At 43.2% G+C, this 13,075-nt stretch overlaps 2 protein-coding genes across 3 annotated transcripts; both read left to right on the plus strand.

The window, feature by feature from the left end:
• Window positions 1–907: 907 nt before the first annotated feature.
• LOC116195730 (probable galacturonosyltransferase 3) lies at window positions 908–5,165 on the plus strand. Of its 2 annotated transcripts, none has more exons than XM_031525049.1 (9): window positions 908–1,210; window positions 1,482–1,534; window positions 1,648–1,711; window positions 1,991–2,038; window positions 2,108–2,245; window positions 2,441–2,545; window positions 2,630–2,964; window positions 3,064–4,009; window positions 4,666–5,165. In XM_031525049.1, the coding sequence occupies exons 1-9, from the start codon at window positions 1,139–1,141 to the stop codon at window positions 4,939–4,941; spliced, it is 2,037 nt and encodes a 678-aa protein (XP_031380909.1). In that variant the 5' UTR covers window positions 908–1,138; the 3' UTR covers window positions 4,942–5,165. The 2 variants fall into 2 exon arrangements, with proteins under 2 accessions (XP_031380909.1, XP_031380911.1); XM_031525051.1 differs by having other exon boundaries at window positions 909–1,210; window positions 2,134–2,245.
• Window positions 5,166–5,295: 130 nt separating this feature from the next.
• On the plus strand, window positions 5,296–8,035 carry LOC116195729 (pentatricopeptide repeat-containing protein At2g17210). Its single transcript, XM_031525048.1, has one exon. It carries the CDS (start codon window positions 5,332–5,334, stop codon window positions 7,570–7,572), a length of 2,241 nt encoding a protein of 746 aa, XP_031380908.1. The 5' UTR covers window positions 5,296–5,331; the 3' UTR covers window positions 7,573–8,035.
• The last annotated feature ends 5,040 nt before the right edge of the window (window positions 8,036–13,075 follow it).

The raw sequence follows: 13,075 nt of genomic DNA on the forward strand, positions 1-13,075 counted from the left end.
GGCTGCGACTCCAACCGGTCCTCCGTCCTTTGCCTCCGCCTCCCCGGAGCCAACATCGTGGGCCCCATCCCCCCCAACACTATCGGCTAGCTCACCCAGCTCCGGGTCCTCAGTCTCTGCTCCAACCGCCTATCCGGTCAAGTCCCTGACGACTTCTCCAACCTCACCTTGCTCTACAATTAGGGCTTCGAATTTGGGGGTGCAAAATCACAATTAGGGATTGTAATTGGCAAATTGGGGATTCCAGATAACATGCTTTCAGGGGGCATTCAACGCACCATTTCTATTGTTGAGTAAGAGGGGCTAACGATGCCGTTTTTGGTAATTTTGGGGTAGTTAACGGCGTTACATCCAGCTCATCCGCCACGTGAGATTTCCGTCATGGTTGGCACGCGCAAGATGACGGCAGGACTAAAACATCAGACGGAATGGATATTGAGGGATGAAAACAATGGCAAAATATTTTGAGGGACCAAACCCAAGGTTTTGGAATCTTTCAGGGACCAAAACCACACTCAACTCTCGCTAAAATACAGTGTTACTATCCACTGTAAAGTCTACAGGCATGAGACCTATTTGTGTCTTTCGATGAGACCATAAGGTGTCTTCACCTTGAAATTGATTTTTACACGAGCTTCATAACTCTGGTTACAAGATACTTTCAGTGAGTTTCGAATCTTGCACCGTGACGTATTTGTATGTACATGTATGTCTTACATTCTTTTTGTATAAATACATACTTTAATTTAACGAAACAGAAAAAGCCCATGGGCCCGGTCGTTCCGGTACGGGGCTGGCATATCGGGCCCTACATCCGGCCCACGTTTATTGAGAGATTATAAAGTTCACGCGCTTCCGATGCGCGTGTATTTGACGCGCCTAGTTACAGTCTCCTATGGTGCTCTCGCTCTCCTTCGTCTTCGCCAGTTGCACGTTGAATGCAAAGCCGGTGAAGAAAGAGAGAAGAAGTCCGCTCTGCCCGGATACGAGGTCGTTTGCCACCGACTTCTCGATCTCCGTCGCCGCCGCCGGTCTTGCTGACAGCCGAGACTGAAGCTGAACGGAAGTTGCCGCCATTCTTATCCCACCGGAATTAGACGACCGATCGGAACGCCCTCTTCGGCAGCGGCACACATGAATGTTCGCTATGGGAGCTTCCTCGAGAGTCCTCTCGATTCCGAGATCTCCGTTGGTCGCATGTTCGTTGCTGGTGAGCCTTTCATCCTGCAATCTCACAGTTGCAATCTGGCCGTCCAATCTTCAGCTGACTTTCGCTAATTGCGCTTCTCGGATTGCCGGCGGGCCGGCAGTGGTCATTTAGATCTTTTACCTCACAGTTCGATCGCATTTTATCTGATTAATATTAGTTTCTAATTTAGATCTGCGACCGCATGTGAAGTGCTGATCTTTCCGAACATTCGATACTTTCTTGACCGCAAATTATGCCATCAATGCCTTATTTTCTGGTGCATGTTGTACAGGTCGTGATGCATGTCCTCTGTGTAGGAGCAGACATGACAGACAAGAGGAAGATGTATGAATAACACTTCATACAATTTTAGTGCTGTTTTTTTACTCGGGAAGTTTTGCATGTTTCTGATGTTTCTAAATCAGCCCTGACAAGCTGTGCTGCTTATGCTCTTACAGTTTCAGTCAAGGAGGTGCAGAGTCTTGGGTCTTCTATGACTGCGACCGATGCAATGGCAGAAAGGTTAACTCTGATTGTCATGCCTTCTTTTTCCTGTCAGTGTTTTCTTGCACGCTGAAATACCACGGACATTGCCTGAGGCCTCTTTTCTACAGCCCATCACTTTTTCATGAATTGGTGCAAGTTCTTTAACGCTGATACCCTTTTGCATAAAAAGTTGTCATTGCATTTCTAATGCAGTAAAGTATGAAATTTAAGTCATATGAAGATGAACAATAAATTTATCAGTACATAGTGATGCAAATCGCATCTGTTCCTAACATCCATATCATGGCTGGACAGGAAATACACACAGCTTATGCAGAAGCAGGCAATTTCCCAGATGATGAGGTGTGTATTATAAGCTGTGGTTTGTGTAGAAAGACCTTTCTGGTGCTTATCGTCATGTATTTCATACAGGATATTGATATTGTTGCTACATACAGCGACACTACTGGATCTATTAGGCTTGGTAGGGTGAAAATGAAAGACCTTTCTCCTTCCTGGGTGTGGGATAATCCAATCAATGGAAAGCATGGTCGTCAGATAAACTTTCAGGTATTGTAATTTTACAATCTTCTTGTGAAAGAAGTGATTAGCCTTCTTATGGCATGTTTTGCAATATGTAGCTCGGCCTATTTATGGAATGAAACACTTTGTTCTTCAATGTTAATGCTGTAACGTTTATCCATCCCTTTACTTTTCCCCCTTTATGTTTATCAAGCAAGCTACTGACAGCATTTTGATTCCTAGGTAGAAACAGCTAGTAGCAATCAATCTAGAATGATATTAGAAGGCAGAAATCATCATCAGCAAATGCAAACCTCACCTGTGAACCCTGTGAAGCTCAAGCGCTGGGTATAAGGCCTCGCATTCATTGAAGATCTTTGTGCTGGTTGCATGAAAGATTGGATTTTACAACTCCCTTTTCTGTTCTTTCAGATGATGCGGCAGGAAAGGCGGGAACGAAGAACTGCTGAACTAATTCGACTAGATAAAGAAAGAGACAGTCAGATGGTTGATGCTGCAATTGAACGGTCTAAAAACCTTGATACTACTATCCAGGGAAAATACAGCATATGGAGGAGAGATTATGAAAATCCAAATTCTGATTCAACTGTGAGACTTATGCGAGACCAGATCATAATGGCAAAAGCATATGCTACAATCGCCAGATCTAAGAATGATACTGTTTTGTACAATTCTCTCATGAAACACTCTAGAGAGAATCAGCAAATTATCAGAGAAGCAAGTTCCGATGCTGACCTTGACCCTAGGTACTGCTATATCTTCCTGCTGTTATTCTTTTTTGTTAAGTTAAAACTGATGTTCAGGGTCGGATTTCACAAATGGCTTTCTCCTTTTTCCTTATTCAGTGCTCTTCATCAAGCGAAAGCCATGGGTCACATGCTCTCTCTAGCAAAAGATCAACTATACGATTGCCTTGTAATTGCGAGGAAATTAAGGGCAATGCTACAATCAGCTGAAGAAAATGTGAATTCTGCAAAGAAAAAGAGTGCCTTCTTAATTCAGCTAGCCGCAAAAACAGTTCCTAGACCATTGCATTGCCTTCCTCTGCAGCTAGCAGCAGACTATTATTTTCTGGGTCATAAAAGTGGAAAAGATCTGGGCAAGGAGAAGATTGAAGATCCTTCTCTCTACCATTATGCCATCTTTTCTGATAACGTACTGGCAACATCTGTGGTGGTCAACTCTACAGTGCAGCATGCAAAGGAGCCAGAGAAACATGTTTTCCACATAGTCACAGATAAACTAAATTTCCCGGCAATGAAGATGTGGTTTATTGCCAACCCCCCTGCAAAAGCAACAGTTCACGTGGAGAATATTGATGATTTTAAGTGGCTTAATTCTTCGTACTGTTCTGTGCTGCGTCAACTAGAATCTGCCAGGATAAAAGAATACTACTTCAAAGCAAATCAAGCTTCCTCCCTGACTGCAGGGGCTGACAATCTCAAGTACAGAAACCCAAAATACTTGTCGATGCTGAACCACCTCCGTTTCTATCTCCCTGAGGTCTATCCAAAATTGGAGAAGATTCTCTTTTTGGATGATGATATTGTAGTCCAGAAGGACCTGACGCCTCTTTGGTCTGTTGATTTGCGTGGGATGGTAAATGGCGCAGTGGAGACCTGTAAAGAGAGTTTTCATAGGTTTGATAAGTATCTCAACTTTTCTAATCCTAAGATCTCTGATAACTTTGATCCCAGCGCTTGCGGCTGGGCCTTTGGTATGAACATTTTCGACCTCAAGGAGTGGAGGAAGCGAAACATCACTGGGATCTATCACCGTTGGCAAGACATGGTAAAAACCCCTCTTTCCTCTACCGTTTCGTCTTCTTTGGGATTCCACATCTATGGATTCTTGTGGACTTATGCTTGCCCAAAATTCTTTACACTCTGGATGTTAAAACGACAAATGCCCAAAACCCTAAAATCGATTTTAGACCAAATGTTCAGAAGTTTTAGCTTTCAATTTCACCAGATGCCCGATAGACCCATTTTGGTATCATTTTCTTCCCTTCATGAAAGAATGTCTTTTCTGCTTTGTTAGTTTCCTAGCTGCAGGCTCTATATCGGGGTAAATCTAGTCTGGTTCCTATCCTTTAGACTGGGTCAGCTGCATCATTTAGTTGTCACAGGTCCTACAGTAATCGTCATGTCAGGATGGAAAATGAATTTGTCTGATTGACCCAATACAATGAAATATCTTTTGAACTTCATTGAGTGATTTGTGCTAGAATGCCCCGTCTTTTGGTTGATAAATGCGCATAATCTTCCACATTCTGTTCTTCCTGATTGTAGACGCCCAAATACGAGATTGTTCAGAAATTAATATGCTTGCTTGTGGAGTGCCTCGTTCAACTGCCTAAACATAGTTTACTGACATAATTCTTTAGTGATTTTTGTTCTGCTTTCTTCTCTTCATCATCCGAACTAATAATCAACCTGTCAATGCAGAATGAAGACCGAACTCTCTGGAAACTTGGAACACTCCCTCCAGGGTTGATTACATTCTACAACTTGACCTACCCACTAGATAGGAGGTGGCACGTGCTGGGGCTGGGCTATGATCCCGCCCTCAACCAGACGGAAATAGAAAATGCAGGCGTTATCCATTACAACGGGAACTACAAGCCATGGCTGGATTTGGCCTTTTCCAAGTACAAGACATATTGGTCTAAATACGTCCAGTACGATAATCCGTATCTCCAGCTCTGCAACATCAGCGTATGAGTCCCATCTCTTCGGCGCTCACACACACAGAAACACGCTCTTGCTCTCTGCTGTATCCAGACGGAAAGAGCAAAAAATTGGAAAGAACAAAGAATTGTTTTCCTTTCTTCAACAGAATCCATTATTCCATCCATAGGGCTGAAAATTTTTTCTTCCTTGTAGATGCTTCAAATTTTGACATTTCCCAATTACATCAAAGAAGAAAATGTGTAATTTTACATCAAGTTGCGAGCAATAACTTTACAATGTTCTTGTTGTATTTACGATGGACCACTTGATTCGATCTTCATGCGGGTCATGTGGGTCCGCCCTTAAGCTTGGAAGGGAAGCTCAATCGCTCATAAGTAGCGGTGTTTGCAATTTGGGTTCTCAGTTGCTTGACTCAGCTCAATGGTGGCAAACATACCGAACCGGATCTCGTGGATTAAAGAGCTCTCCTCGGGCGGGAAATGGTTCGAAGTATTCTCCCACTACAATGAACTGAGGAGGGCGGGCCTCCAAGTCACGGACCCATCAGCGTTCTCCTCCATTATTAAAGCATGCTCGAAGCTCTCATCGTCCCATGGAGAATCTGTCCAGGCTTGCGTGATCAAGCTCGGACTAGCTTCAGTCTCCTCGGTTGCCAATTCGGGTCTAGACTTTTATGTGAAGTGCAGGGACTACAGATCCGCGATGACTGTCTTCCGGTCAATGGAAAATCGAGATTCGATATCCTGGAACATTCTGGTACACGGGTTCCTCGACATGGGTGACTGGGGAGAAGGGTTGCGGTGGTTTAGGAATGCTCGGGCTGCAAATTTTGAGCCAAATATATCCACCTTGGTGCTCTTGATTCAAGCGTGCAGGAGGGCTCGGTTCGAGCATGAAGCATTAGGAGTTCATGGCTACATCATGAAGAGCGGGTTTCAATATGTTCCGTCTGTTCAGAATTCCTTGCTGGGTATGTATGCAGGGATTGACATGGAGGGTGCTAAGAAATTGTTCGATGAAATGCCTGAGAGAGATGCTATATCATGGAGTGTGATCATTGGAGGATATGTGAACAGCAAGGAAGCGGAGATCGCGCTAAGAATTTTCCAGGAGATGGTGTCTGAGGCAAATGTTCGTCCGGATGAAGTGACGATTGCGAGTGTTGTTAAAGCTTGTGCCAACTTCGGGATTTTGATGTTGGGAAGGGCGGTGCATGGGTTCGTGACCTGCAATGGCCTGGATGCCGATATTTTTGTGGAAAACTCTCTGATTGATATGTATTCTAAGTGTAAGGATGTCGACTCTGCTGTTCAGGTTTTCTGGGAATTATCTCAGAAGGACCTCGTTTCCTGGAATGCTATGTTGTCTGGCCTCGTTCTTAATGAGAAGTATCAGGAAGCTCTGTTGATGTTCAGCTCGATGGCCAAAGGAGGAGTTGAGTTCGATGAGGTGACTCTTGTAAATATTCTTCAGATATGCAAGTCTTATGCACATCGTTCTTGGTGCAAGTCGATTCATGGCGTAGTTATTAGGGGGGGATATGAAATGAATGAGCTTTTGCTCAATTGTTTGATCGATGCATATGGAAAGTGTGGCCATGTCAATATAGCTCAGAAGCTATTCAGTGGGTTGAAGAGGAGGGACGTAGTCTCATGGAGTGCTTTGATAGCGGGGTTTGCTCATAGTGGGAAGCCTGATGAAGCCATCCGCGTGTTTGACGAGATGATCTGGGCCGCGGAGAAACCAAATGGAGTCACAATGGTGAACTTGCTTGAGGCCTGTGCTCTTTCCGGTGAACTCAACCGGTCGAAGTCGGCCCACGGGATTGCAGTTCGGAGAGGCCTTGCAGATGAAGTCGCAGTCGGCTCTGCAATCCTTGACATGTACTCAAAGAGTGGTGCCATTGAGTGCTCGAGAAGGGTCTTCGACCAGATGCCTCACAAAAACATTGTCACATGGAGTGCCATGATTGCAGGGTACGGCATGAACGGCCTCGCACGGGAAGCCCTGGCCCTGCTGGCCCAGTTAAGGGAGCAGGGAATGAAGCCGAACGCGGTGACTGCCCTCTCCGTTCTCTCTGCGTGCAGTCACGGAGGCCTGGTGGAGGAGGGGATTTCCCTCTTCGAGTGGATGGTCCAGGAGGATGGTCTCATCCGGAGCCCAGAACACTACGCTTGTATTGCTGACATGCTGAGCCGGGCTGGGAGCCCAGGTAGAGCGATCGACCTGATTGAGAGCATGCCTCCAGGGATAAAACCCACGGCGAGTGCCTGGGCCGCGATCATGAGCGCCTGCAAGAGCTCCGGGAATGCCGAGATTGGTGAGAGAGCTGTCCCCCGGGTTCTGGAGCTGGAACCGCTCTGCTCCACAAACTACATGCTGGCGTCGGGGATGTTTGCAGCCGGTGGGAAGCGGAGCGAGGCGGCCTGGGTGAGAAGGCTGGTGAAGGAGAGAGGGGTGAAGGTGATTGCAGGTTACAGTCTGGTCTATGTGGAGAATAGGGCCTGTAGGTTTGTTGCCTGGGATAAGACTCATCCATTTGCTGGTGAGATTAGTAGAGTGGTGGAACAGCTGCATCTGTCCATGAGGTTCGAAAGCAGAAGCGGCAAGTCCGTGGGCATCGACTCTTATGGGCAACCGTGGGACGAACTCTCGTGTTGACAACTCGGAAAAAGTTACCGGATTTTGAGGTTTCCTTGGTCGGAAGCGAATGAAAGGTCCGAATTGACAGAATTTCAAGTTTATGAAGATGAACATATCCATATATATGTTGTCTTGTCCACGGCCCAAATAAGGAAATATGGGTTGGTGGAACTTCTAACGTTCTTGCACGAATTATGCGACCCTGATGTCTATAGGATCAACTTAGAGCTCATTATTTGATCCGACCTTGATTAAGGTCTCATAAACGTTAGATTTCCCAATGGATTGGACCACTAATTCTTTTGCTGGAGAACATGTGTCCCTTGTCAAAGAGGGTGTCACGTAGTGAGTTTAGTGACTAATGCCTTCGCCTAGTAATCAAAGAGTTCTAGTTTCGATACTCGTTGTGACGCTGCTCGCGTCTATTATAGCTATTATAATTAGGGTAAATTACCAAAAAAAATACAAACTTTGCACTTTCTATCAATTTTAGCACAAACTATTTTTTTTATCACAGAAATTCACGAACTTTTAATTTCCTATCACGTTTAGCACAAAGCGGCAAGACCTGTCAATTTAAACAGAATTGTCCGATGTGGCACTTTAACGGTCGTGATGTGGCTAACGTCGGCTGACGTGGATTCCCGCCATTACCCTATTGATGAAATTACGTGTTGCCCCTCATCCTCTTCTTCTATTTGTCTAATGGGGTTTGGCAAAAAGGAGATTTCACCTCCTCTCCATTTAGGGTTGAAAATCGCAGGTAAAAGGAAACAGGGGAGAAAACAAGGTAAAAGCTTTTTGGAGCTTAAAGCTAACCGTGCAGAGTTGTACGAGGAGAAGCACACGCGTGGAATGTTTGTTCAGCTGTGGTCTGGATTTGTGGTCCCATTATCCAAGTGATTGGTTGTTGAGCTCTTGCTTTGTCGGGTAGAAGACCTGTTGGTGTCCTTTTGTTTACAGGTGATCCCTTGCTTCGATGAAGTTGATTTTTTTTTTGGTTTTGTTTGAGTTTGTTGAGGCCAACAGAGTCACTGTGTTACTTTTTGGTTGATTACTTTAATAAAAAGTATCTTTTTATTTTTCATTTTTAATGGTGTTTTTGCATGTTGCCTTTATTCATACATAGGATGGATTCAACTTTTGTGCTCCTATTACATCATGGTGGGAAAATGGTTTTGCTACCTGAGATCCATTATGTGGGTGGTGAACTCATCTCATCAGAAGAGGATTACGATCGAATGTCGCGAGTTGAGCTCAAAAACACACTAGAGTCCTTAAATTACAGGGAACCCATTAAAATGTGGTACCATGTGCCAAAGCAATGTATGTCTTATGGATTGGTTGAGATAAAGTCTGATCGTGAAGTTATGAAGATGGCTGAATTAGGGGTACAACATGGGTGTGTTCATGTATATGTAGAAGCAGATAAGAAAAGTGACAATTTGCATCTTCATGTTCAGGGTCTTCATGAAGGGTCTGATCAAGGTGGTGAGAAAGGGAACGAGGTTAGGGATACTGATTTTGAAGCTAATGATTATGATGAATCTGTAGGTAATGAATTTGAATATGATGAGTTGTCAAATGATGGGGATGATGAATATATTGCAGCCTTAGCAAACTTGAGGAATTATAGGTTGAGAAAGAGTAAAGGTGAAAGTTCTAGTGGAGGTTTTGAGCAGGTTGAGAGGGAAGGATTACATGATGTGCAGTTTGAAGGGGAAGGATTACATGATGTGCAGGTTATGGAGGCAACTGAAGAAGAACCACCAGTAGAAGCTCATAGTGATTATGCTTTGTCCAATGATGAAGTGATGACACCCGAGAATAGTGAAGACGAAGGTAAGAAAACGAAGAGAACAAATAAGGGAAAGCCTTACACGGGCAAAGGAGATGATGAATTTTGCCTTAAGATGAGGTTTGAATCGTCACAGCAATTCAGGCAAGCTGTGCAAGATTATGCAGTTAAGAATGGGAAGTCTATTCGATGGGTCAGGTCTGGTGTGAAGAAGGCAGAGGCTAGGTGTGCAAAGAACTGTCCATGGAAAATATATGGTAGACAGACTCAGAGGAAAGATGCATTTGTGGTGACGATTTATGATCCAGAGCATAGGTGCTATAGATCTGCAAAGAATAGGCAAGCTTCATCGGAATGGCTTGCAAATCATTACTTGGAGAGGTTTAAGCAAAACCCAGATTGGAGTATTACAGAAATGATGAATAACCTTGATGTGAAATTTGCTTTAAAAGTCACAAAAATTGTCTGTTATAGAGCTAGGGCAAAGGCTTTTACCATCATCAGAGGGTCATTGGGTGAGCATTACAATTTACTGCCATCTTATATTGCAGAACTGAAGAGGGTAAATAGAGACAGTTTGTTTGATATGATGGTTGAGAGGAATGTTCCTGAATCAGCTGCTATATTCAAGAGGTTCTATGTGGGCTTTGAAGGGCTGAAACAAGGATTTCTGAATGGTTGCAGGCCTGTGATTAGCCTAGACGGATGCTTCCTTAAGACACATCTTGGTGGACAATTGCTTAGTGCAGTTGGTAGGGATGGGAATAATCAGATGTTCCCAATAGCTTGGGCTGTGGTTGAAGGGGAAAATGAAGACTCATGGAGGTGGTTTCTCCATAGGCTTACTTATGATTTGGGCATTTCAGATGGATTTGGTTGGACAATGTTGAGTGATCAACAGAAGGTAATAATTGCATATTTATTTTCAATTATCTCTATCAGCATATATGGAATATTAATCTGATATGTTTTTTCTTCTCTCTTGTAGGGACTTCAAAATGCAGTGAGAGCATATATGCCTAATGTCGAGCACAGGTTTTGTGCAAGGCACCTCTATGCAAATTGGAAGAAGAATAATAAGATTACATATGCATTGACGAACCTCTTTTGGAAGGCTGTCAAGTGCCCAACAGCAGCTGAATTTAATGAAGTCATGAATCAAATGAAGGTACATTCCCAAAAAGCTCATGATAACTTTAAGGCAGTTGGACTAGAGAAGTTCTGCATGCATAAAATCAGCATTTGGCCCAAGTGTGAGGTAGTTGACAATAACATGTCTGAATGCTTTAATGCATATATACTGAATGCAAGGACAAAACCAATAATAGACATGTTAGAGGATATAAGGAGGGTCGTGATGAAAAGACTGGCGGATAAGAGGGAGATGATATTGAAATGCAATGACACCATATGTCCTAGGGTGAGGAAGAAGCTCGAAGAGAATAAGCTCATTAGTGCGTTATGCACACCCACACATGCTGGACGTGAGGTATTTGAGGTGGTATATAGAGATGACACTTATGGTGTGGAGCTCAAAAATAGGACTTGCGGGTGTAGAATGTGGGATCTTACAGGAATACCTTGTCCTCATGCCATTGCAGGCATTCATTGGTTGGGAAAGGATGCAGAGGATTTTGTTGATGATTGTTACACCAAGAACACCTATCTAAAGGCATATGATCAGCTTCTACAGCCATTAAATGGGAAAAAAATGTGGGAAAAGGTCGAGAGTGAACCTATATTACCTCCAATAGTTAGAAGGCAAATAAGGAGACCAAAAAAGGCCAGAAAAAAGGATAAAAGTGAGAAGGACAACGGGAAAGGTAATCCCAACAAATTGTCCAAGAAAGGAGTTGAGATGAAGTGTAGTTTGTGCCATGAATATGGACACAACAAAAAGACATGCAAAGACAAGGGAAGAGTACAAGAACCAGCAGTACCAGCTCAGGTAATATGCTTTTCTCTCATAACTTTAACATAGCTACCATAAATAATATGCTTACCTCTCTTAACCAACATCCCCAGCTCATGTAATATGCTATCCCTCTTAATCAGATCAAGAAGAGGGGAAGGCCACACAAGAATTCTTCAAGTCAGATGGCTTCAGGTCAGGTGCAATCAAATCAAGTGGTTCCAGGACAGATGGCCCAAGGACCATCAAAGCTACCTGTAAGTATTATTTTAGTAAGTTTTATTTCAATGGTACTGTTATTGTTTAACTAACATTGAACCATGTCAATTATAGGTTAGAAGAAAGCAACAAAGATCATCTTATGAGGCTTTAGTTCACAAGGAGAAAGCACAAGCAGCAAAGGGATATGGAGTTACAATTGGGACAGAAACAGGAATTACATTTGTTCATGTAAGGTCATATGAGTTCTATCACTTTAAATGGTGCTTATGGAATAAAAGAAACACATTTCACATTTTTCGTGTAGATGCCTGGTGAACAAGTAAGAATTTGCCATCAAGGGAGATTGGGAGGACAGTTTTCCCATAAGTAAAAGCAGCAGAATATGATCCAGCAGCAGTAGCAGTAATTCTAGCACCAGCAGAAACAGTAAAATCTGTGGCAACAGCAATAGCATGTTTCGCAGCAACAACATGTCCCGCAATAGCAACAACAGCATGTCTCGCTTTTGAATGTTCCTTTTTTGTGGATATGTTCCTTTTTTGTGGGTTATTCTAAGTAGAATGGATAGGATAGTGCATGAATGATGATGGATGTTAACCTCCATTTCACCAGCCTAATTGAGAGTGTAATGGACATCCATTATATTTGCCACATATTACATGAATATTGCAAGTTCTTCTTTAGATAACTGTGTGAAACTCAAACGTATGAGAATATAGGTATCTTACTGTTATCTTGTTATTCATTTCAACAGCAACTTATGCTTTAGATGTGTATTTTTGTGTTTTTGAATGATCATTGCTAGATGGGAATGGACAAAAGAAGAAGAGAACAATTTGACTACATATAGGACATTGTCATTGAACAATCAAGGGGTTACACCAAATTCGAATCCGAAACAGACAACTAACAAACCAACTGGTCTAGTTTTTCCTCCACCAAATAACAAACCATAGAATGAAATACATAGAAAGCATAACACCATGCAGACACTGCACTTCATCTTATCAGGTAGCCCCAAGTCCTGCAAAATCCCCTAATTCAGGTAGCTCAAACTTCAGTTTGCAAAGTCCCCCAATTCAGATAGCCCCAAGTCCTGCAAAATCCCCCAATTCAGGTAGCCCAAACTTCAGTTTGCAAAGTCCCCTAATTCAGGTAGCCCCAAGTCCTGCAAAATCCCCAATTCAGGTAACCCAAACTTCAGTTTGCAAAGTCCCCCAATTCAGGTAGAGCTGTCTCAGTAGCTCCCACAATTTTCCTGTCAACTTGCCATCTTGACCGCAAAAGAGCTGTTTCGTTGCAGAAGAAAAAAGAGCAAACAGGAAAAACCAGCTCACCTCAAGTGTTTTACCATCAGGGGCAATGTCCCTGTCGTGGAAACACCACCAATCTACGCCGAGTTTGTTAATGAACTCAAAGTTCACCCTCACTGGCATTAACCACAAGAATTATGATTAGAAACTACTACTACAAATCATCTTTTAATAATTAGCACAATGTCATGGATCATCACGCTGTGAGACAAATCTCTCTCATCTTGCATCAACGTGATTGATAATATCCCAGAAGTTTTGACCAATGTCTAGAAC

The sequence above is a fragment of the Punica granatum genome, chromosome 2 (assembly GCF_007655135.1).
Source record: "Punica granatum isolate Tunisia-2019 chromosome 2, ASM765513v2, whole genome shotgun sequence".
NCBI classification, from domain to species: domain Eukaryota; kingdom Viridiplantae; phylum Streptophyta; class Magnoliopsida; order Myrtales; family Lythraceae; genus Punica; species Punica granatum.